Below are 25,830 nucleotides of genomic sequence, written 5' to 3'. Positions count from 1 at the left end.
AGTAGTTCTGAAAACAATTCCTAATTTCCGCTGGGTTGCTTATGTTCTTTCCTTCCACTTCTATATTTGTTACCGTGTTGAGTTTTTGTCTCTTCTTTATTTGCCAAGCCAGTAACTTGCCACATTTATCAGCAGATTCAAAGGTCTTTTGTCTCATTTGCTTAATTTTCCACTCTACTTCTTGATTCGTCAGTTCCATATATTGTGTTTGATGAAATTTAATTTCTCTTAGAATCTCTTGCGATTTTGGCTTCAATCTTAATTTCTTTTCCCCCTCTTTTATCTTTTCCAGGATTTTTTCCTTCCTTTCGTTTTGCTTTCTTTTCTTTAATGTATTTTGTTGTATCAAGAACCCTCTCATCACGGCTTTACTTGCGTCCCATACTATTCTTTTTTCTACTTTAGTCCTTAAGTTGATTTCAAAATAGTCTTTCAAAGTTTTTTGGGCCTTCTTACAAATCTCCTCGTCTCTGAATAAGATGTCATTCATTCTCCATCTGAAGGAACCAGTTGTTGTTTGCCTCATCACCATCTTTACTGCGTTGTGGTCGGAGAAGGTTTTTGGGCAGATTTCCACTTTCCTTATGTTCGGCGCCATACTGCTAGTCACCCAAATTTGGTCAATCCTTGTCCATGTCATTTTGGCTTCAGAAAAGAAGGTTCCCTCTCTTTCTAATGGGTGTTTTGTTCTCCAAATGTCAATCAAGTCCATATTGTCAGTCATTTCAAAAAAGGTCTTTGGTAGTCTTCCATCTTTTGTCACTACCTGTCTTTGTGCTTTGTCCATATTTGTTGAAACTACTCCATTCATATCTCCCATCATGATTAAATTGTAATCCATATGGTCCATCAAAATCTCATGCAACTTCTTAAAAAATTCCGCTTTCCCTTCATTTGGTGCATAGATTCCCACTATCAGATACTTTTCTCCTTGGAGTTGAATTTCAATTGCCAAATATCTTCCTTGGTCATCTTTAAAAATTTGTTTCGGTTGCAACTTTTCCTTTGCATAAATCACCACTCCTCTCTTTTTTACTCTGTCTGAAGATATAAATTCTTGTCCCAATCTTTTATTTATTAATAATTTCCTATGTGCTCTTGTCACATGGGTCTCTTGTAAACAAATCAAGTCCAATTGGTCTTTCTTTAAGGCATGAAATATATTTTTTCTTTTCCTGGGAATGTTCAAACCGTTACAATTCCAGGTTAGAAGTTGCAGAGCCATGATGGGGTTATTTACTCTTTCCTCCTACAGCTCCCAGTTTTTGTTCTTCGTTTGTCGGTGGTTCCGTATCCGTATCTAATGAAGGATGCCCTTGTCCTGGAAACGTCTCTTTCTGTAGGTCTTCTTCGTGTTCTCCCAAGAACTTGTCTTTATCACTCACTGTCCTTATTCTTCTTTTCTTCCCCTTGTATTTGAAAGACAAGCCTTGGGGAAATTCCCACCTGAATGGTATGTAGTTCCTTTTCAGCAGTGTCACCAAGTCTTTGTAGAATCCTCTTGCGTCCAAAATACTTTTGGGAATGTCTTTAAAAATCTCAATATGAAAATCTTCAATTTGAAGGGTTGTTTGGTAGTGCAGGTTCAATATTTTGTCTCGCTCCTCCTTTGATCTTAGAGTTATTAAGCAGTCTCTGGGTCTGTTCTTCCTCTGCCTTGCTCCCAATCTGAATGCGCTTTCTATCTTAAATTCTTCTTTGTCCAGCTCCTGCTTCCAAAAGTCAGAAAATTCTTTTGTCAGGTAGTCCACCAGGTTGTCTCCTTCCTTTTCCGGCACAAGTCTAATCCTTAGGTTCCTCTCCTTACGTTGCATATCCTGCATAGAGAGTGCCAGCTCATACTCATCCAGCTTCTTGTACACTGGTGGAAACTTTTCCTCAGCAGCAGTTGCAATTTCTTTAGCTTCCTCAGCTATCTTTCGTGTTGTAGATGAATCTTCCAGTAGTTTCCCAATTGCTTCTGCGTTTGAGTTCACTTTGTTCCCAAGGTCAGTTATACTTTTTGTGTTTAAGTCAATTTTCCCAGAGATTTCTTCAATTTTCTTATTTGTTTCAGCAACTTGTACTTTAGTTTCTGCGCCTTGCTTTTTTAATTCCTCCAAAGAGTCGTTTATCCTCGCCAGTACCTTAGCAAATGATTCTTCTGAAAAAGGTATTTAAATATACTTTCCCTAAGAAACCAGAGGCCTTTCTCTTGGGTATTGTCGGACAGGGGGTGTTAAAGATGGATATAACTTTCTTTTTGTACGCTACAACAGCAGCTAGAATACTTATTGCAAAGTACTGGAAGACACAAGAACTACCCACACTGGAAGAATGGCAGATGAAGGTGATAGACTACATGGGCCTGGCAGAAATGACGAGCAGAATCTGAAACCAGGGAAGAGAAGCAGCGCAAGAAGAATGGAAAAAGTTTAAGGACTATTTAAAGAAATATTACAAAATTAATGAAAGTTAGAATGATGTTGGACTGGAAAGTAAATGGTTACTATTAGCAAGGGTTAAGACAAGGAGAATAAGGAAGATTAGATTAACTTCAAATTAAAATAAGGGAAGATTTGCTGAGTAATTGATAAGAATTTGGAATACAGAAAAGGGAGGCATGAGGAAGTCGGGGAAGAAAGGTACAAGAAATTAAGATATGAAATGGTACATGTTTTTTGTTTTGTTTTTGTTTTTGTCTGTTTATGTATTTGTTATATGTCTGTTGTTGTTATAAAAACCTTTAATAAAAAATTATTTAAAAACAAAAAAAACAAAAGGGGGAAATTACCAGAGTAATTATTATAGAGGTTCTAGCGAACCTGTGCAGAAGTTACCGTTGCGAACTTAAAAGGGGGAATGTTATAAACTCTGCTGATATTTTGGGAACTTGTTAGCACAAGTTGGACTAGGATATAATCTCACAATATATCCTCTCCTGCATCCCTGAACATTCCCACAAAGCCAACCAGTGGTTTTGCAGTTGCTTTCCATGGACATTTTGCAACCAAGCACAGAATTCCTTGAACCTCGGAAACGCTTCTGATTTCTGCTTGAGCATGAACACATGAATGTACCTGGAAAAAGCATCAATCAATACCATGAAGTACTTTGCTCCACCTAGAGAGGTTGCAAGTGGACCAACAAGGTCTGCGTGGACAGTCTGGTAGGCTTTAGATGCCCACCTGCCAGAAACCTTGCCCTATTGAACTGTGTGTCATCATGATGGCCTTGGCCGGTTGTGAGTTGTGAAGGCCGCTTCCTGCAAGGCCCTTTCCACCTGGCCTGGGGGGCAGGGCCCAGACACCAGCTCTACTAAAGAGGCTCCTGGTGAGACCAGAGGGACATCGCTCGGCCTGACAAGAAGCCCAAACTATTGGATTCTTTTGCCCCATCTTTTTGTGCCTGCTAAACAGCCGTGTCATGCTTATGATCATATTTTATTCTCTTGGGAATTCTGCTGTTTTAAATGTGCATTTTATATTTGACTTTACTTAGCAATGTTGTTGTTTTTTTTGGGGGGGGAATGCTTAAGTTTTTTGTTTTGTTTTTGTTAACTTTGTGTTAAATATGTATTCTGTAGTTGACTTCCTTTGTAATGTTTTATTTTGAAATCTTTAATATTTCAGTTTTTGGTTAACTATGTTGCTTTAACTGTATACTCTATATTTGACATTCTTCAGATTGTTTTATTTATGTTTTAATATGCTGTAAACTGCTTTGAATTTTTTCTTGAAAATATAAAGCGCTATAGAAATGAAATAAATAATAATAATAATAATAATAATAATAATAATAATAACAACAATAACGTTCATTGAAATGTTGTGTCCAAAGACTGCAGCCGATGGAGAGATCACCCCTCCCTCAATTTTCTATCAGATTATTTAGATTTGGTAAATAATTCTTAATGCTATTCTTATTGTATTGATTATTATAATTGATTTATGTAGTTCTGACGGTTTAGCTGCCTTGAGCATGAAAATAGAAAGGCAGAATACAAACCTAATCTAATAAAGAGCCCTCCTCCTCCTCCTGAGCCTGGGGCAGGACCGTAGCCTGAGAGAGAGAGGGTTGCACAGTTCCCCAATTATTTTGGAGGAATTCCACACCACACATTTAAAGCTCTTACACCACTTGAAAGAGTCCAGGCTTTCCCTCAAGAATCCTGGGAACTGTAGTTTGACAAGGGTGCTGAGAGATGTTAGATCTGTAGCAAACAGAGGTTCCCAGGATGTGTTGGGTGAATCTGTGACTCTTAGTGCAATGCTTCTTGAAATGTGTGGTTGTGACCATTGTCCTCATAACAGCACTGGGGTTCGGAGTGCAGTGTGTGTGTGTGTGTGTGTGTGTGTGTTGCAGAATGGTTTAATTAGCTCATTCTCCTCCTAGCACATCGTCTTCATTCAACTCTGGCTGTTGACTGAATGCTTTCTTATAATTATTCTTATGTTTAAGTGGGCTTTGGCCTCCTTCCAGACAGCAGCTTGAAAGGGAAGCAGAGGAAAGCTCAAATGATGACAGAAGGCAGGGGCATCCAACAAGCAAGAGTTTTGGTTTGGATGTGACACTTTTAGACTTCCCCAGGCCATCCCGAAGCCCCAATTTCACTCGGCCCCATTTCACTCTGGTCCATCTGAGTATCTCCTTTCCACCTATGCCTCCCCTCCCCCCCAAATATTCACAATTAAGAAATCAGAAAACAACCCCCACCTCTCTTTCGACAGAACTAGATGGAATGATCAGGCATAGCAACTCCTGCAGAGAGGATAAAACCAAAATGTTTCCAAGGGACACATTTATCAAACAAGCTATCTGCCCATAGCTCAGTCAGTAGAGTGTGAGACTCTTCATCTCAGGGTCGTGGGTTGGAGCCCCACGTTGGGCAAAATATTCCTGCATTGCAGGGGGTGGACTAGATGACTCTTGTGGTCCCTTCCAACTCTACAATTCCATGATATCCTGTGAGGAGTAGTCTGAAGTGAAGGCACAAGACAGGAGTTGATCATCATGTGAGCTGCGTACAGGTGGGCTGAAGCGAGCTGCTGACCAGTCCTGTGGAGCCTCCTTTTATTGAGACAAATATGCAAGCTAGGCAGATACATTTTGGGCTGTGACCTTTACACACCTTTGGTCCCAAGATCGTGGGGTGGTACAAAGTTATTTTGGCACCTGTTTCCACCGCGTCATTTTCCCCTTGCACAGTGTATGACGAAGGAGACAAAAGGTCTCAGGGACAAAGGTTACAGACAGGACACCGCAGACTGCTGGGACCGCAAAAGGTCAGACAGAGGGAACGATGTTCCAGACAGCCATGACTTTGTCTGTGAGGGGGAGTATGCTACGCACCCCAGGGTGACGCGTGCAGGCAGACTGTGGCTGCCTGCTGGTGGGGAGTGTGCTCCCTCTGGACCCCACTCCCCACTCCGCGATTATCCCTACAGTAGTCAACTGAGTTTTACTCAGAAGAGATGCGTCAAAATCAACACAGCCACGTAATTTGTGCCCATCAATTTAAATAGGTCTGCTGTGGAAAGGACTGATGTTGACTACAACCCTGATGTTTTCTGATTATTTTATAGAGCGTTTCCCTCAATACCAAAAAATGGAGGCAGAGACAATTTACTGAATTTCAAAACCACCGAAGCTTTATTGAATGAACGAATCAATTTATTACAGCCACAAACCAGAATATGGACTTATACAGAGATAGAGAACATGTAGAAGAAGAAGAAGAGTTTGGATTTGATATCCCGCTTTATCACTACCCTAAGGAGTCTCAAAGCGGCTAACATTCTCCTTTCCCTACCCCCCCCCCAACAAACACTCTGTGAGGTGAGTGGGGCTGAGAGACTTCAGAGAAATGTGACTGGCCCAAGGTCACCCAGCAGCTGCATGTGGAGGAGCGGAGACGCGAACCCGGTTCCCCAGATTACGAGACTACCGCTCTTAACCACTACACCACACTGGCTCTCATATATATGGAGGTTAAAATTAAAATCTATAAGCTAGAACACAGTAAAGAATACAGATGTGAAACTATTAAAATATGTAGTTTAAGACCTTAACCGCTAATTTTAAATATGCATGTCAATGCTTTATTATAATTAAGGCAGGTAAAATAATTATTACTCTTAATAGTGTTCATTGCTATGAGGCTTCTTGAAGCAATTCAGAATACAATCAACATTAGCAGAACACTTTCCTTTACAAGGACAATTTAAAAAGCAACAATTTAAAAGCAATAAAAAAGTAATATTGCATAGGAAAGAATTCTAAAACAACAGCAATGATCACAATTAGCAACAACACACAATGAAACAGCAAGCAAAAATTGCCACTCCATCATCGCTGAGTCTTGAAACTTGTGTCTTCTCCCCATAATCGAAACTGACATCAAGTCTTATGTCATCTGGAAGAGAATGAAGGAGAAGAGAGATGAATTTCTGCCACATTTACTGATTCACCAAATTGACCTGGCCCCCATTCCACCCTATTTACAAGGAGGCTTTATGGATCCTGTCTTTGGTGGCAACGACTCCTTCCAAGCCTGCAGTATGGCCATCTTTGTGCTGTGGCAGGATTTCACAGCCACATGACCCAGGAGGTCTGCATCAAGCAAGGATGCTGCAGCTACTGAGTGGGCTCTCCTTAGTCTGGAAAGTACGACTGAGGGAATTGGCTGGCTCAGGGGGCGTGACCAGCCCTATTTATCGCTGGCGCGGCCGGGGATCTCCCTCTTTTGCCGGACTTGGTTTTTCGCCTACCTGGGGGGGGGGGGGGTTGCGAGTTGATGTGCATCAGCAGGACTCCCTCTACTGGTGGTTAACCCTTCCCGGACTTCAAGCGGACAGGCTGAAGCCGGATAGTCAGTTAGGACCAATGCCTAAGCCAATACCACTCATCACCTGTAACCAATAAAGTTGTGGCCATATTTAGCCCATTAACCTGAAATAATTGTGTCATGTGTCTTTATTTCCACTTTGGAACTCGCCACGCAATAGGGCTCTTTTTGTTTTTTTATGCACCCACAGACCCCAAACGGCTCTCCACAGGAACACAGTGGTGCATCTCATGTATGGGGGGGGGGATTCCAACACTCCCCCCACCCCCAGCAAAGGAAAGATAAGAGAAGCATTTCCAGCATTTAAAAGAGCCCTCAGCATAATGCTTTTAGGACAGCAGCCCTGCCTGGAGAGCGAAGGGGGCTGCTAGGAAGGTCGTCAAAGCATCAAGGCATAGATGAGCCAAAGAATGCAATGAAAACTCTCTTAGAGTCAGAGTGACTGACAGGAAGACTGACAGAACCCCTGTCTGTTGCAGTTGATGGCTGAAGAGTTGAGAAACGGAGAAGGGGTAGAGAGAGGGGGGTGTATAGTGGCTAGAATTCTGGACTAGGAGGACCTGGGAGATCCGAGTGCAAATCCCCACTCAGTCATGAAGTGCACTGTTTGATGTTGGGTCCAGTCACTCTCATCCTAGCCTGCCTAACAGGTTTGTTGTGAGGGGGAAAACAGGGGGAAAGGCAAGCCATAAATGCCACCTTGAACTGCTTGGATGAAAAGTGGGCTACGAATGTAATAAAAAGCATCCCAAAATAATGATCATGGAAGGTACCCTGGGGATCATCTAGTCCAACCCCCTGCAATGCAGGAATATGCAGCTGTACCTTATGGGAATCGAACCTGCAACCTTGGTGCTATCTGCAGCTCCCTCTAACCAGCTGAGCTGCAATGAGATTTGAGGGAGAATGGGAAGGCAGGTGGGAAGAGAAGTTAAGCTGTTCAGGAAGGGGTTGAATTCCATGGGGATGCTGGCCGTGTGGGGGACCCCAAACCCTCGCCCCAGAAGATTACAAAAAAGAAGCAGTCGAAATCCTACTTACAGATTCACGATGCTGGCCATCTCTTCAGGTGAAATCCCCTCCTGTTTAAACTCAACTGCTTTAAAATGCTCACACAACACTAACTCTGACCCTTGCCTCTAACCCTATTGCTACTCCTCTCTGTCTAAAACATACAGGAAAATATGTGCACAAAATATACAGATGAAAATGAAATGATAAAGTGAAAGCATTTGTTGAAATACAGTAGAGAACTCACGCCTCCCGAGTTGAGGGAGGCCTTGCTTTGCATGCAGGAGATCCCAGGTTCAGTCCAGGATCTCCACCAGACAGGGCTGGGACTGCCCCCTGTTTGAAAACCCTGCAGCGCTGCTGCCAGTCAGTGTAGGCAGTGCTAAGCTAGATTGACTCTGTCAAGTGCAACTTCCTATGAATGCTCCTCTTATACGATTTCTCGAAACACAAGCAAGCTACCTTATCAACGAGTTGTGAGAGTTCATTCATGACTTTTAACAAACAGCAGAAACCATTTTATTATTTCTATGTGAGTACAGAAATCCTGAATATGAAAGGAAGGAAACTTCCTGCCTCTGCAATAAAGGCAGCTGCACTGCTAGGTGAGCTGTCCCGATGCCAACTGAAACAGACCCTCCAAAGGTTCAAAGGTGAAAAGGGAATTTTGAGCATCTGAGCACAACTGGGCCGTCTTCTGCGTTAACGTGAAGTGCAGGAAGTGATTGCCTTGAGCAGGGGTAGGCAACCGAAGGCCCGGGGGCCGGATGCGGCCCAATCGTCTTCTCAATCCGGCCCACGGACAGTCCGGGAATCAATGTGTTTTTCCATGAGTAGAATGGGTCCTTTCATTTAAAATGCACCTCTGGGTTCTTGGTGGGGCATAGGAATTCGTTCATTTTCTCTCTCCAAATTATAGTCCGGCCCCCCACATGCTGTGAGGGACGGTGGACCAGCCCACGGCTGAAAAAGGTTGCTGACCCCTGGCCTTGAGCCTCCTCAGGACTGGCGCAGGGGCCGTGCATTTCAGGGTGCCAGCCAAGGCCCCTGCCCCAGTACTGATTGCTGATTCTACTGAGTCCATCAGTATATTGTTGTGAAGTGACCTGGCATTTTTAATGAAGTGCAATATAGGCTTGTCTTACATCTTTAACAACAACAACAACACAGTAAATTGCACAGAAGAATTCCATGTTGCCTGTGGGAGCGGCTGGGTAGACCTCTTTGCAGCTGCATGATCCAGGCATTTGATCTATAAGCAACTGGTCAATCTTCATAATTGGCTCTGACTTCGTGTAGGAGATGGAACGCATTCTTCTATTTCTCACCCCCGTATTCCACCCCCACCCCCCTCCTCCTATACTCGGACGGTGCCGACTACTCATCTCTACAGAGTGAAATGTTTATGAGTCCTGCAGATCTAGTCTCAGACGTCAAACCTCTACCCCAAAGACGGGGGAGCCTGTGACCTTCTAGAGCATACATTTCTTTGGACTGCTATATGCTGAAGTGAACAAATGTTTTGTCTGAAACCCTTGAGAGCTTCTGTGGGCCGCCCGAGAGAGCACTGGGCTAGAGGGATCATGGGGATGACTTGTTCCACAACAGCAGATGGCATGCAGAAATTTAAACTGTAGCAAAGGGAGGTAAACTGTCTAGCTAGCTAGCTAGCTATGTCTTGCTGAAAGTGCATGCACTCCTCTTAGCCAAAGCCCCAATAACTGCAAGCGTGGAGCCACACAAACACGCCTGATCTCAACACTGTCTTGGGGGAAACTCCCGATGCTGGAAAATTCATGTGCTCAATTTCTGCACATTGAGACAGGAGCCAAAGAAAGCACACGCAGAGTAGGGGGGCTCATAAAAAAGGTTTCTTTGGGAGGGGGTGGGTTGAGGTTTGCTCCGATGTGAAAGCTAAAGAGCAGGCTTTCACAGAGAAAGGAGCAGAGTGAGGCGGAAACTACCGGGACCCGTGCTTTCCAGGCACGCTGACGGGAGGGATGAGTCCAGCATTGCATTGTTGGGTCGTATTTTCAGTGACAACTATTTATGACAGAGGTTTACAGAAAATTGATCTAAAACCTCTGCTTGTAAGAGGCTATGGGCATTTGAAGAAGCCCATCATAATCTTTACATGAAATGTATCTTTAGAACACCGGTGGCGTCATGTCCCCATTTGTTGCCTTAGTTTCTCCATCAATGCACCACCCACAATTTGCCATCATATTGGCATCAGGTGTTTTCCAGGCCAGTGAATGTCAGCAACCCCTTCTTCTAAAGCTGCTTCCCCAGTTTCATCCAAAATAGAAAGAAATGCCATTTGGTAGCCCATTGAGAAGCTTTGGGAAGTAATGAAATACATTTCTGAAAGTTATTTATGGATGCACAAGGTCACCACATCTTTGCTTAAGGTGAATGGAAAGGAACATTTCCCCAGGCGGCACACCACTGTCCCCGAATCTTGTCCGCTGCTTGGTCATTTCAACAGATTGTGTGTCTTAGTAAGATTTTGTACATTTCAGAAAGCTTTCCCTTGCCTACAAATGAAGTGCATGATTTTTCAAAAACTTATTAATGCCCCGTGCTTTTACTTCTGGTGTGGTAAAAAATTGCAGAATCTGGCTATCATTTAAAGCAGTGTAAGACGCTGGTTTACGTTTCCCCTCACATTTGGTGACTAGGTAGGGATATGCAGTTTTGTGTTTTGTTTTTTGAAGAGTTCCTAAGGAGTCCTGCTGCTTCCGAGTTTTATTTTGGGGGTTGTTGTTGTTTTTGTTTACAAAAAGGTAATCCAGTTGTAACCTTTTTCTAGGTACAATTCTGTACATTCTGGTACTACCTGTTCACTCATGGTCCCTCCAAATCCCTTTGTTTCTTTTAGCAATGTGTCCTTGTGTATCTGCTACCTTTGCTTACAGAATTTCTCCTGAGGGGCGCTTTGAACATGTCCCGTAATACATGTGGATAAAAGGAATCGCCTTTGTTAATTTCAAAAGCCATTTTATTTCTTCCATGATTTTCTTCTGTTGTTAATTTATTTTGCAAACGCAAGTGGGGTTTAGTCACCAGAGAGGTGGAGTCTGTGGTTTTGCTCAATAGGTCATGGTCATTTCAAGAGCCATAGGGCCTGAGATGGTTCCAGCTCTAATTTACGTGTAAGATTAGGAGTCCAAGAATGTGGAATCAGTACTGCAGAAGGTCAGTTCTGACATACTTCCCCCCTAAATAGTGGGTGAAGTCCTTTTGGAAAGGACTCAAAGGTTTCAAAGTGTCAAGTTTTGCTGTACTGAAGGACTGTCCATATCTAATCTATTAGAACATTGAACCCTCCTCCCCACTCCAGGAATTTTGCTATCCAAAGTGGGTTTGAATTTGGATAATAAAAGTTTCCAGTCGAGTAGATTTATATATTTTAGTGAAGGTAAGCAACTTAAAATGACCACAGACCCAGTAAAACTCATTACAAAGAGAAGAGAAACAACATTTAAAAGCAGATACAAATAATGAGGCATTATTCTTTTCTCAAGAAACCAGCAAAATTTCACTTTTCCTGTTTTATTTTAAGCATGCTTTTTATTCAAGTTTTTAACAAACAACAAGGGGGTAAGCTGCTGACTATAGGCAGACTATCCTTTCTCAAGGGCCATTCCAAATGTGTACAATTGATGGCTCCAAAGTAAGCTGCACTCTGTGAGTCCAGAGGGCAACTGGTGCCATTGTCCCTGTTAGCATTTTGTAAGAAAGGGCACCAAGATTTCATCAAGCTGTCTGCCTTGATGAGACTTGCAGTGAGGATCCCTTTGATAAGCCATCGGCAATGCATAAAGGAGGGCAGGTGGCTTGGTGAGCAGGGAAAGTCTTTCAAAGATTTGGACCAGCGATGTGCCTTTGCTTCGGGCAAAGGGTGATGGTGGATGGATCATAGCTACCTAACTCAGCACTGTCTGTACTGATTGGCAGTGGCTCTACAAGGTTCCAGGCAGGTGATGTTTTCAGTTTCACCTGGAGATGCTGGAGACTGTTCTGGGACCTGCATCACCAGTGAGCTCTGGTCCTCCCTTAAGGAGTTCGGCGGCTCAATGGTCTGACTCTGTGGAAGGCACCATGCTATTCCCCTTTAAATTAGCCATTTCGACAGAAAACATGAGAACTGGAATTTTGCTCTTGAATTGATTTTTGGATCGCCTGCATGCCAAGCACATACTTCTACCACTGGGCCAGCACCCTTCCTCAGTGACTGAGGTCTCATTGCACACAGCCATCCAGCAAGCAAAAAAATGGTATTGTTAGAAGGGCAGAGTGGGGAGCAAGAGATTCAGGGGCCGGTTTTAGACCCACAGTGCTCGGGTTTATTCTGCTGCCTGCTTGACATTGTGCCTCCTTTCCCCCTACCTTTTATTCCTATGAAAGTTTCACAGTGTCGCTGCTTGGGATTCTGGATAATCTATGGTGTTTTTCTTTTCAGTTTTTTTAATTAATTTTCCAAAAAAAATTTAAGACAAACAAACAAACAAACAAACTGAAATATACTCAGAGTCGCAAAGTGATTTCATGCTCTTTATTCAGCTCATAGTGGTGAGGAGGAATGAATGAATGTCTCCTCAAAGTATCTGCTTTATATACATTATTTACACAATGGGCTGCACATGATTGGCTAATTCCGGAATTCTACTGTAAGCCAATCAGGTTGTGGATTCACTTCTATCTGGAGCATGATTGGGTGGTTCCTGCCAACCAATCATACTGCTGCATTGTTCTAGGACCAATCAGACTGCTGCATTCTGAATCCTATTGTTCTAGGACCAATCAGACTGCTGCAGTTTGGATCCTATTGAACTCAGTACATAACACAAACAAACATACATCCTAATTGTAATTAAACCAATCTTGATAACATTGTTAAGTGACTTCCTCAAATCCCCCTGGTTGAATTTCATTGTATTTCATTTTAACAGTTTTCCAAAATCAATCTTCTTTAAAAAAAATATATAACTTGATCACTTCACATCTTTCATTCTTTCTAATCTAGCTTGAAACATCTTAATTCCTATCCTTACATATTTAAACCCTAAGCCTATCTCATATTTGCAAGCTTTTCCAGTTAGGTTATCTTGACATATTTAGCTAAATAATCTTTGAATTTTGTCCATTCTTCCTGGTACTCCTCCTCCTTCTGGTCGCGGACTCTTCCCGTCAGGTGGGCTAGGCCCGGGATTCTGGAGAATCTATGTGACTAGATGCTTGTAACGTATGCCAGGCAATCTGGCACAAGTGGGTAGGGTTGCCATCCGCCGGGATTTGGCCGTTGGAAACAAGTGTCCATGCAGGAAACGCTTGAATGTCCAGGAAAATCCCAAGGTATAGCAATTCTACACGTGGGGAGTAGGGACGCAAGCGCAAATCAGAATAAAGCAAAGGCTGGGAAAGTTCAGACAGAAAAACACACAGACACACACACACTATTCCTCAAGATTTGTGTTTAAGACACAGGATCATAGAATTGTGGAGTTGGAAGGGACACCGAGGACCATCTAGTTCCGTTATTCCCAATCAGGGGTCCGTGGCCCCATCCCTTGCCTCCCTCCAACTAATTTTCTCTCATATTGGCATGGCAATAGCATACATTTTATGGGTGGTCTTGTTGTTTTTAGTATACCTAAAATCCTTTGCTTATTACCCCACATTTTGTTCAAAAAATTGCTTTGCAGAGGTAACTACCATAGAGTTATCAATTTTTTCAAAAGTAGGGGGTCTGCGGCTTGGCTTTTGAAAAATAAGGGGTCCTCAGTAATTAGCCAATTAGGAACCACTGATCTAGTTCAATCCCCTACAATGCAGGAATAATGCAGTTGGCCTATACAGGGATCAAACTTAGGACCTTGGCATTATCAGCACCCCGCTCTGAACATCTGCGTCACCTTCAGAGTTGTTGTTGTGGGAGCTGTAGTTCACCAAAGTAAATATTGAAAGGATCCTCTTTTCACATCAAGGACAGACCATGCCAAACATCTACCTTATGCACAAAATTGACTCCCCAAGCTCTTCTTGTGTTTTAAGACACTGGGATGTGGGGAGCCGGAAATTCCACTGGGCTGGCAGAAGCCCCTTTTGTGACTCAATCGAGCTCTGTCTTCAACCCCCATTTTAGTTTGGAAAACTCCTCCCTTTTCCTTTAACACACTCCCCTCCCCCCACTTTCCTGCATTCCACTCTTTTTCATATCGAAAGCAATTTCTAATGTCCACTGCCAGGACCAGCTGAGGATGTTCTTGCTTGAGGCAGAAACACCCTGAGCCTTGCCTCTGCTTCTCCTTTAGGAAAGGAGGCTGGAGAGGAGCAGGTTGTGTTGGCGAAACCCTCACAAGGGCCTGACCGTGGTCACAATAGTGGCATGGCTGCAAGCATGGTGCTCTATGGACCTTGATCTGCCCCCCCTTGAGCCAATGGCCTTGCAACGCCTCATGCGCAGGTTGGCCCTGCCAATTCCTAGGGTGCCCAGTTGGATTATTTCAGTGGGGAAGGGGGAAGTTCCCAATCCCGTTCCACTGCTCAGCACCTGCTTCCCCCCCCTCAAAGTGATCCATCTAGCCTCCACTCCATCCCACTTCAAATGAAAATAAGTAATAAAAGAGCTCCCATCCAGACTCTGCAGTCTCCATAGCTGCTCTCAGAGCTCCAGTCTCCTTTGGTCATTTTTGGGACTCCCTTGAGAAGAACAAGTGGACATCTAGGAGTTGCTGTTGGTGGTGGTGGCGGGAGCAGGGCTCAGCTCCTCCTGCTCTTAAGTGTGCTCTGCTCAGTTCTGCAGCCTTATCCCTTGGCACCAGGTGCACATATGCTCTCATAACCCCCTCAAGCCAAGCCCAGTTCTTTTTCTTCCTCTGCTCTCCCTCCTACCACTGAGCCCTGGAGACAAAGCTTAATGGGGAGAGGGGAGGGCAGACCTCCCCTCAAGAGTCTATTCAATAATTCGCAGCCAGCTGCTGCTGGGCTGAAACTTGCAAGCTGCAAGCAGTATGAGGAAGGAAAGCAATTGAGAAACACCTTGGGGAAGCAATGTAGCCCTCTTTCTGCACCTGCAAGCCTTGTTGTGAAGAGCGAAGTCAGATTCCATGGTATCTGCACAACCTGATGCCCCATGCAGCACCCCCTCTCCACAGCCTCTCCCTCATGTGTGCTGCGAGGGCCCAAGGCGGCTACATTTGGAAAGTCTGGCTGAGCTTCAGAGCAGTGGAGAAACCAGCCAAGGCAAGTGTAGCTCCCCTCCAAACACCAGAACAATCTCTGCACAACGGATCTTTCATTTTGAAACAACCGCTTCCCAATAAATTAAGAGTGTGTGTGCACCAAGTACAGGAACCCAGGACAGAAAAGCAGAAAGACAAAGTTGCAGAACTTGGGGTCGGGTGGGGAGCCCAACCCAACCCAGCTGTACCCACTGCCTCAGCTCCCCTCCTGCTTCCCAGCCTGCGCCCCCTCCTCCTCCCTGGTCCCTTTAGGCAGTGCTTAGTGTCTCATGAAGAATGAACACCCTAGAACTCTACTTGGCAGAATGGGGACAGATAGCTGAACTATAGAGAGCAGGCTAAGGCGTACGTGGGCCACAGTGGCTGCCCTGCCCCTTCTTGATGAGCATCAAGGCTGGGGGGACAGAGAAAGAGGTCCTGCAATCCCAGGACAGGCCAGGAATCCTTATGCCTGGTACCCACCAAGAGTAGCACATGCTCAGCTGCAGCAGAAGGGGAGAGCGTGGACTACTGCGCAGGGACTGAGAGCAGCAGTGGTGGTAGTAGGATGGGCAGGGGAATGACTGTCCTCCAACAGGGTCCCTCCCCAAGCACCCTGAACCTGCTGCCAATGCCCTGGAACCATGTGGAAAGCCAAGTGTGCAACCGTGTCAGGAGTCAAGAGGAAAAGGTGGAAAGGGCAAAGCACAGGGAAGGGAGCTGGCACATGGCAAGATGGCACAAGGGGAAGGGCAGGCACCAGAGAACAGAGGCTGGGCCTTGCCTCTTCCCTCCCCACTTCGTCTCCAGTCACGCTTGGCACCTTTCGCAGTCATCCACCCCCAGCAGGAAGCCCAGGAGGAAGCCGATGGCACTCGGCAGAACGTTGGGCAGAGGCCGTAGCAGGAGGCTGGCGAAGAGGGTGGCTGCAGGGAAGCGAAAACATTTGCATGAGAGGAGGCGGGAGCAGGAGGAAGGCCAGCTCCCAGCCAGGACAGGCAGGCCTTACCTAGCATGTTGCCACTGACATTGTTGCTCTCAGAGTATTTCAGCAGCTCCCACAGGAAAGCCACCACGAAGCGGAACACGTTCTGGTGCGACCGCGGCAACTGGCAGATCACCTGCAAGACAGGGAGGGGCGGTTTGGAGTTTCAGTGCAGAGCTTTGCTAGAGGAGGGGCATGGATCACTAGCACGGTGTACTTGTTATGTTTGCAGGTTTAGACCTGGCATAAAAAAAAAAGAATGTTTAAAATGGTAACCGGACTAGAACTCTGCTGGGAACTTTGGGGAATAATACAACTGTAGAGTCGGAAGGGACCACAAGGGTTAACTAATCGAACCCCCTGCAATGCCTAAGGTGGGACTCGAACTCAGGACACTGAGATGAAGAGTCTTATGCTCTACCAACTGAGATATCTTGGGGGAAGGGCCATAGCTCTGCAGTAAACCACCTGCTTTTCATGCAGAAAGTCTCAGGCTCCACCCCCAGCATCTCCCAGGAGGGTAGGGAACATCCCTTGTCTGAAATCCTGGAGAGCCACTGCTTGTCAATTTCAACAATACTGAGCTAGATGGCCCAGTATATGGTCGCTTCCTGGGTTGGAAATTCAAGCGAGGTTCACTGAAACAGGTGGGCTATTGTTACAAGTCCTGGTCAGAAAGCAAAAAGGCAACATGTGCGCACCCCACCCCCCTCCACAACCGAGAGGGATGGTTATCAAAGGAGACATCAGCAACCTCTGCAGTTAACAAGGCTTCCCAGACCAGACTAGCCCTCCTGCCAGTGTGCCGGTTTACTGGCTTTCAGGGATGTTTTAGTGGATTTCCTGTTACTCGCGGCAACATTTGGACTAGATGACTTTGGAAATCCCTTCTGATTCTATGCTTCTGTACACACCACAGACCAGCCAGGAAGAGATGGGGCTCTGGGGCCGACCTGGCAACAGAGGTGGCTGTCATGTGAGCACTCAAGGCAGCGCTGATACAGTTCATAGCAAAGGACTGGTTCTGGCACTGCCTCCAGGAAGATGAGCAGAGCTTCGGCCACCGAGTGGTCACTGCCAGCTATTGACAGCCTGGCAAGGGAAATGTTCTGTCCTGTTACCTGCAGCCTGCCTCCTTCCCAGGCTGGTCCAAAGCAAGAAGCTTGGTCCTTATACATCTGGGCCCACCTTGCAAGTTTCCCCTTTTGGCGCAAGGTGGACCTTGAACCCGCAGCCCTGAGATTAAGAGTGTCACGCTCTACCAACTGAGCCACCCCACTGTAATTATCCCACACCTCCCCTCTTGACGAAGCTGCCTGCAAAGCTGATCTGCCGAGGAAATGTCCTTCTGCAGGCATGGTTTCAATCCAAACAGCAAATACTAGTGGTCAACTCCAAAAGTGCGGTCAACAAACCCTGCTTGCCAAAGAACAATTGAACGCACCCTTGAAGCTCCTTTGCAGCCATGTCTTTACCTTGACACCACGTATGATGCTAGATGTGGGGCCTGCGGGCCTGTCAAGATTCCCCACCTCTGCTCTATCTAGCCAGGCTGATGTTTTCAAATGGGGGTTAAAGCTGTGAAGCTGTTTGGATGCATGACTGGACTTGACTGTGGGCATTTCATTGTGCTGTGTCCCAGAGCCTTAAGGATGGGCTGGCCTAGGAACCTAAGCCACCAGGTATATAAAAGTGAGGTCCACTCCAGCCAAGAGCGAAAGAAAACCACCAAGCAGCCCTGCTCCCCAACAATGTCCCCCAGAGAGGATACGGATCGTCTCGGAAATGCTGGTGTCCAGGCACTCAGTTATCTCCTGCAGCTCGTCCTGTGTCCCCGGGGTCTGGAAGAGGTCCTCCTGAAGCAGAGTACCACCCATGCGTTCGGAAGGGATGAGGTACATCCTGGATAGCATGAAGAACAATCCAGCCCTGGGGTGCATAATGTGAGGTCGAGGAATGCCACAGTGGAGAGAAGCCCATCACCAAGAGAGCTGGCGCAAGGGCTGAGAATTGTATCCCGCCTGCTTTCCACAGTAGCATTCCTACTACCCTTCTCCTGATTTGGGGCAATGGGAGAGTGAAATCATTCCCCGCTTCTTCTAGTGGCCAGTCTCAGAGAGCCGCTTTGCTAGGGAGAGACAGACAATGGTTGGGAACACTTGGGTTCTTCTGAGCCGCTCTAAGGAAGACCGTATGCTGGATGTCCCACCCGCTGCCGCTCCACCAAGGTGCCACTATACTCACAGCAGGAGTTTGTAAGAGCGAGTCGGTAGCTAAGATATAAATCAATTGGGACGTTTGGAACCTGCACACCCCAAAACTGGTACTGGATTCCAGCCCACACCCATCCTTTCAATGGTACCGTCCCCCTCAGCTCACCTGGTGGCAGGCATTCTTGAAGAGGTGGTCCACCAAAAGGCAGATCTCCTTGGCCGCTCAGTGGAGTCATCACCATCCTGGGGTACGATATCCAGAAACTGCTTCTCCTGGAGGTCCAATGACAAGGGGGACTGGCATGAGAGCCTGACAGAATGTGTGCCTGTATGCATTCTTTCCTTGCTCCAGCTGGGTGGACAAGTCTTGCCCTCTGAGGCCACAACTAGGGCTGGGTGATAGCTGGCTTTCAACACAGTGATATATCACTAGCTAAACATTGCAATACACCAATATATCACGATGTCTGAAATAAGATGGAGCTATGTAGAGGCATTCGCTGGCTTCACGGTTTCCCCCGCATTGTGATTTCTGCTGCCCCCTGCAGGAGGGCAGGGGAAAGCTGAACCGGCAGAGTCCACAGGGGCTGCAGGAATCTAGAGAAGCATTGTCTGGCTTCACAGTTTCCCCCCACATGGTGTTTTTTGCATAGTACACACACACATCATGATTTGCAATATATTGCCAGGTCAGAAATTATGAAACCAGTCTCACTATCTAGACTTCAAGCTGATTTGAAAATATATCTATATTGACGTATTGCCCGGCCCTAGCCACAGCAAGCATCTCAAGGGGGAAAACAAAAAACAAATTGCTCGCACCCCAAATCCAAGCTCCCCCTCCCCCTATTAATATGCAGCTCGTAATCCTCCCACTCCGGATGTGCAGTTCACCCAAAAGCTTACTGAATATGCAGCTGTGGACATGAGGTTTGGCTAACATTTTATTTAAATTGCTGGAACCTGCCCTGGGACCTTAGGGTGAAGGGCAGGAAATAAGTAACAAAAACAGCAACAGAACATGGATGGGCCTTCATAGGTTGATGGGCTGCAGCCCCAGCCAGCATGATGAGATGATGGGGTCACATGTTCACCACCCCTTGTCTAGAGCACGTTGCAGAGGCAGTGGTAGAAACTGAGCAACAGCTGGAGCCCCAGCCCACGACTTTGTCTGGGCAATGCAGCACACAGCAGCTGGTGAACCATGCCTCCTGCCTCCTTCCCATCTTCCTCTCCAGAAATGTTCAGGGTGGTTAGTTCTATCTCAAGCTACCACATTCAAGAGAAAGAGAAAGAGAGGAGGGGGGAGCAAGAGAGCTTTAGGAGCACAGCAGTGGCAAGCAGCCCATCACTAAAAGGAGTTGACAAGGATGGAGAATTTGATCCCCTCATCCCCAGGGCAGCTGTTGATTAGGACCCAGTTCATCCCCCCTCCCCTCCCCCCCCCCGCCACCAATACTCCCCGCCCCTGTCGAGAGAGAGAGAGAGAGAGAGAGAGAGAGAGAGAGAGAGAGAGAGAGAGTATTGATGTGGGGAATGACACATACTGTATCAGAGTCTTAGTGCAAGAGTAGCTGGTGCATGCTAAAGAACACAGGAGCCTTGCTGGGTTAGATCAGCATTTTGTTCCCAGAATGGCCAACCACATGCCCTTGGGAGTCCATAGGGACACGGGGACAAGAGCACTCTGTCCATCATGTTCCCCAGAAACTGGTAATCAAAAGCATGTGGTTTGTGATAATAGTGGCAAGAAATAGCCCTGACCGGTAGCCACTGATAAACATATCCTCCATGATTCTCAATGTCTACAGCTGTCCAAATTGACAGTCACCACTGTCTCCTTGTGGCTAGGATAATACACCCAAGTATATCTGATTTCGAGAGGAGTGACATTTCCCTGAGCCACCCCAAAGCAGCCACTACCGCTTCCCAAATGCCAGTGCTCAGGTGGTAAGAGTAAGCCAGAGTGGCATAGCCTGTGCAGCAGTGGCTGAGCACAGAAACAAGGAGAAAACTGGCTCTTGGGGCCAGAGGGGGCTGGCGCCTGCATCATGAGACTGGGCTTTCTGCCTCCCGTGCTGCCAATCGCAAGCGGACCCAGAGTCAAGCAGCGCAAAATCAGTTACAAGCAGTGCTGGCAAATTCTGGTTTCGTCTCCGTTCTCCTCTGCCGAGTTCTACAAGGGCCACGTTGAGACTAGGGAAGAGAAAAACGCAGAGAGCTAGAGTCACCACCTGGACTGGATTTGAGTCAGAAGGCAGGCAGGTGAGGTTGGTGGGGTAGTGCCTGGTTTGCCCTAAGGGACCAGCTGCCACTGCATGGAGCAGCTGCTGATCGTTGACAAGGGCAACTCCATTTACGTGCCTTCGAGGCACATGCACACTGCCGCAAAGCTGGAAGGGGCACTTGAAGGGGCAAAAATGTCCCCCCCAAGAGCACAAAAGCGGCAAAGTGGCATGGAAACAGCATCTCGACTCCCTCCCAGGAGCTTTGGCACCGACCTCTCAGGCCTGTGGAGAGTTGGAGCAAGGAGTTTTGCAGGGAGGCTGCTGGTTTTCAAAAGGCCTTTCCAAAGGGCTTCCGGAAGTTTAGAGGGTGTTTGCAGGCTTTTCCAATGCTGTCCCCAATATACGCAATTTCATTTAAACGCACGGTACCTCGGAACGCAACCCCCGTGTAAACGGGGCGTTGCCTGTACCTGATTTGAGCCCGCTACAAGAACATCTAGAGGATAGCAAACCAACTGTTACCTTTTCTAGGAAGCTGTCTTCTCCCTGAGATCAGAGGAGGAAGGCAAGAGCAAAAGACAACCAAGGGTGTTAATGGCACAGGCCCTGAGAAGAGAAAGAAACAGCCCGTTGGCTGAACAGTATCTGGGCAGATGGCAGGGAAATGCACACGGTTCAGTGGCCCTGCGAAAGGGCAGGTGGGAGGACCAGAACCTGGGATGACTCAGTCAAGGCAAACAAAGGGCATGAACAGCACACAGGAAGCGGATGCACAGCTACAGAAGCTGAAGCGGAATGCAGCGGAGGACCCCCAGCCCCCACATTTCTGAGTGGAAGAGCAGCTGTTTTTCAAGCAGGGAAGCAGGGTGGGAAGGGTAGACATCCAGCACAAGGCTTCCAAGGAGGTCCCGAAGCAGCTTGGTAGGTAGCTCCCACTGATGGTGAGGAAATAGTCCTTGCCACGGTCAAGGTGAAGGACAAAGATAGCCTCAATCTTCTCTTCCTTGCTGACGTACACATCCAGGGAAATGTCCACCGTCTCACCTAAAACGGGAGGAGGTCAGGTAGATACACTCTTTGGCACAGCCAGGTTTGCTTGTCTGTAAATTAAAAGTGAAGACAGTGAAGAATTGAACAGAAGGACACAATGCGAGCCTGCTGGATCAGGCCAATGGCCCATCTAGTACAGCATCCTGTTCTCACAGGTGTATGGGGGAAACCTTAACTTCAAGAATTAGGAGAAGAAGCGACTCAGTCCCCCCCCCCCCCACTTTCCTCTCTAGTCCTCCAAAGCAGCAGCTGCACAGAAGATGGTGACAGGATACTGGAGGGTAAGAGAAAGTGATCCTAACAAAAGAATATAAAAAGGGAAAGGATTTTTGCGCCCCCAATGTAACTTTCTTTTTTAGTTTACATTTCATTGAGTTTTTAAAAGTTTGGCTAGTTCTATATGTTCCCCAAGATATTTTTGTGCCTCCACAACATAAAAATACGCATTGTTTTAAAAAAGTAATTTTTGGACGGACTGCTCTCACTGGTTCCCTGCGATGCCAAAAGGTGTTTGGGGACCCTCCAGCATTGTTTGGCTTCAATTCATTTGTGTGTGTGTGTTTGTTTAAAGCTGGCCACACACACTTTTACACTTTGGGCTCCGCTGCTTTGACGTGTGGCCCTTGGAGGCTTGAGCATGGGGCAATGCAGCCCACAAATGTTAAGCCTCCCCTGCTCTACCAAACTCCCAAGGTTTGAGGGAGGAGGGTTGGGAAGAGGGGGAGAAAAGGAAGGCCTTCCCTAGATGACCCTTGGGGTCCCTTTCCAACTCTACAGTTCTCTGATTCCAGAGAGAGACGCGCTGGGCTCCAAGTATCCCTCGCAGGGCTCAGCGCAAAGCCATGGCTTCCAATACTGGCTGTCACTGAGCTTGGGGATAAAGGAGAAGTGGAGGGTGACCTGCCCGTTGTTTGTGATCTGGAACTTCTCCTTCTGCAGCTGCCGGAACTTCACATTCTCAAACGGAAACTGCAGAGCAAAAGGGGGGGGGGGGGAGGAAAGAGAGTGCTTGCCTTCAGCAGAGGCAAGGAAACGTGCTCCAGGGGGAAGTTTGTCCTTGGCCCCGGGCTCTCATTTAGGGGACTGCACATGCAACAGGTCCACGTGGGGCTCTCCAGATATTGCTGCACTTGCCACTGGCCATGTTGGCTGGGGATGATGGGAGTTGTAGTCCAGCATCTGGAGGGCACCACGCTGGCTACCCCTGGAGTCTTTGCCTGCGAGGAAGAGGAAGAGGCTGCCGCTCAGTGGAAGGGCATCGGCCTTGCATGCAAAGGTCCCAGGTTCTATCCCCAGCATCTCCAGGTAGGGCTGGGAGAGATCACCCGGAAATCCTGGGGAACCGCTCAAGACTGAGCTAGATGGGCCAAGGGCTTCTTTCCCCCCTGGTCTTTTTGCAGCAAACCCTCTTTAAGGGGTTGGAGAGGATCCTATTAGTCTTTACCTCCCTCCAGGGAGGGAAGGAATTCGTTCTCCATCCTGTCCATCAACTGAACAATATCCTCAAACACTTTCCGGTACCGTCGGTCAGCCACAACCTTCACCTATGGGGGGGGCAGAGCACATTTGTTGGAGCTACGGACTGAAAGGGGGGGCATGAGTTAAGAGCAGAAAGGCCTGATGCACCCCCCTGTTCCCAGCCCTGAAAGAGGCAAGTACTGTAACTCTGAGAGCTTCCCCAGGATGGCAGCGGCTGTGACTTCCAGAGCCAATGGGCTGAAGCCAAATGCTCCAAGCCAAGTACCACAGAAGCTCCATTGCATGAATGGAGCCAACGGTTAAGGTATACAGTTCATCCCATGTGGTCTGCCATGCCTGCAGGAGCAGCGTGTACTCAGAAGAGTGGAGAATGGAAGCCTAGGGATTTAACAGAGCCAAAACCTGCCCACTCCTTGCACCGGAAGTCATTGGCCAAGGAGGAGCTCTGTGGAAAGGGGCCTGGTTGTTGGTCAGGGCCTGCCCAGATTCGAGGAGGTGCCACATAGCAGGCAACTAAAAACCCTGAATAGACGATAGCCCTGGCCAGGGCAGGTCTTACCCCTGTGAGGAAGAGGGAGCTGACGGGCTTGTGGTCGCTCCTTTTCAATTCCATGTGGCTTCGGTAGCTGAGCTGATTCACGCTGCCTCCTCTCCAGAGGATTGGCTCACACCATGCTGGCACACGGCACTTCCCACTGCAAGGAGACAGTTGGACTGGCTGAGGCAACACACAAGGCTCACACAGTCCAACTTTGGCTCCACACACGGCCTGTGATCTTGACCACGGTCAAGAGCTGGAGATGATGGGGCTTGGGAGTCCAACTTCTGAAGGGGCGGACCTTGCAGGTGTGCAGGCATTTTGCCTCATGGAGAGAGTTGTCAGGAAATCAAAAGCTGCCATCTACCAGGTCAGAATGAATTTCTGACCTCCCCCAGTTTGGATTCCTACATTGCAGGGGGTTGGACTAGATGACCCTCGTGATCCCTTCCAACCCCACAATTCATTAATTAAGTCTCCTCTGGCTGGCAGCAGCTCTCTGTGGCCCAATCCTTTTTCAGGTGGAGGTGCCTTTCAACTTGAGACTCTGCATACAAAGCATATGGCACACCACCAAATGATGATCCTTCCCCAAAGCAAGGGGCCCCGTTATTCTTGTTCAGACACTATTTTTTCAGTGATCCAAAAGACCCTTTCTGGCACCTGAAATGCTGCCCAAAGGAGCCTGCCCTTTTCCGGCTTCGTCACTACATGTTCCGCCTGTCCTTTTGATTTCCCCATTACCACAGCAAGAGCAATGAAACTAGCAGGCCTAGGTGGCTTCTGACAGTTGTCAAGAACCACAAGAATATGCCAAATCATGGATGGTGAGGCTCAATGGCTACTAGCCATAATGGCCACAGAACATACTCCACCAAGAGAAGCAGTATGGCTTGGAGGAGGGGAGCGTGCTGTTGCACCCAGGTCCTGTTTGTGGGCTCCCCAAGAGGCATCTCATTGGCCAATGTGAGAACAGGACGCTGGGCCAGATGGACCAATGGCCTGATCCAGCAGGGCTGCTCTCATGCTCTTATGAGAGAGCACCAAGTCTAATTCCCAGACTTCCTTGACACAAAGAGGATTCTCATTCAGCCTGCTGCACCTTTCAAGGAACTGCAACACCGCTTATACACACCACGAAACAGAGGATGCTGGTTATCAGGACAAATGTGGGGGAAAGGAGCCAAAACATTTCCAGAGCAGGGATGGCTTGAGGAAGACAACATATCACAGCCTTGCATTTCACAACTCGCCTAGCAGCCTTTGGCAACCCGGAATTCCATGCAAGCAAAGTGAGCAGGTGAAGGAGAGCTGGATCTCTCTCTTCCTCTGTGGCTTGGTGTCCATTCTGGCTGCAGAGGAAAGGAAGTCCGTCCAGCCCTCAACTCTAGCCCTCCTCCAACAGCTTGCTTAGCAGAAAGCCATGTTTAAAATATATGTTTTACTAGCCTGCTCAGGAGGATGGAAAGGCAGGACACTACTAGCATCTCAGCAGACTAGGAAAAACAAACAAGCCTTGCAGAAGAATGTTTGAGAGGACTTACTTACAAAGGCTCAACTATCAAGCAGGATCTGTTTTAGAGTCAAATTTGTACGTCGGGATGAACTTGATCTCTCCCTCTGTGAAATCAGCAAAAGCTGTCTTTTGGGTACGCTGAATGTTTAGCTAAAGCCAAAAAGAAATCGCTTATCAGCAGAGAAGCAAAAGACCCCCTGTTGCCTGACAATGGAATCTATTAACAGCCACTGTTGTGCTGGAAGACCAAGGTGAAGTACTAGTAGGTTAAAGGTAAAGGGACCCCAGGTTGGACAGTGTTCTCGAAGCTACAAACATGAGTCTGACCAAACTGCGGGAGGCAGTGGAAGACAGGAGTGCCTGGCGTGCTCTGGTCCATGGGGTCACGAAGAGGCGGACACGACTAAACGACTAAACAACAACAACAACAACAAAGGGACCCCTGACCATTAGGTTCAGTTGTGACCGACTCTAGGGTTGCGGCGCTCATCTCGCTTTATTGGCCAAGGGAGCCGGCATACAGCTTCCGGGTCATGTGGCCAGCATGACTAAGCCGCTTCTGGTGAACCAGAGCAGCACACAGAAACGGTGTTTACCTTCCCGCCAGAGCGGTACCTATTTATCTACTTGCACTTAGACGTGCTTTCGAACTGCTAGGTTGGCAGGAACAGGGACCGGGCAAGGGAAGCTCACCCCGTCGCGGGGATTCGAACTGCCGACCTTCTGATCGTCAAGCCCTAGGCTCTGTGGTTTAACCC

The 25,830-nt window shown here is 47.3% G+C and overlaps 1 protein-coding gene across 1 annotated transcript in view; it reads right to left on the bottom strand.

Annotated features, from left to right (window-relative positions):
* Positions 1 to 15,886: 15,886 nt before the first annotated feature.
* Positions 15,887 to 25,830, bottom strand: part of LOC310753820 (inositol polyphosphate 5-phosphatase OCRL-like) — a gene marked incomplete at both ends in the record, with an annotated part of 72,719 nt that continues 62,775 nt past the window's right edge. The window contains 8 exons of the mRNA XM_083595161.1: positions 15,887 to 15,989; positions 16,073 to 16,184; positions 17,002 to 17,129; positions 17,820 to 17,904; positions 18,428 to 18,469; positions 23,000 to 23,083; positions 23,578 to 23,713; positions 25,119 to 25,222. Coding sequence (XP_083451287.1) covers positions 15,887 to 15,989; positions 16,073 to 16,184; positions 17,002 to 17,129; positions 17,820 to 17,904; positions 18,428 to 18,469; positions 23,000 to 23,083; positions 23,578 to 23,713; positions 25,119 to 25,222 — 794 coding nt within the window. The remainder of the gene's footprint in view (positions 15,990 to 16,072; positions 16,185 to 17,001; positions 17,130 to 17,819; positions 17,905 to 18,427; positions 18,470 to 22,999; positions 23,084 to 23,577; positions 23,714 to 25,118; positions 25,223 to 25,830) is intronic.

The sequence above is a fragment of the Podarcis filfolensis genome (genome assembly GCF_964270895.1).
Source record: "Podarcis filfolensis genome assembly, chromosome: W".
Taxonomy (NCBI): Eukaryota; Metazoa; Chordata; class Lepidosauria; order Squamata; family Lacertidae; genus Podarcis; species Podarcis filfolensis.
Note: the sequence above shows the minus strand (reverse complement) of the source record. Positions and strands in the feature narration are given on the sequence as shown.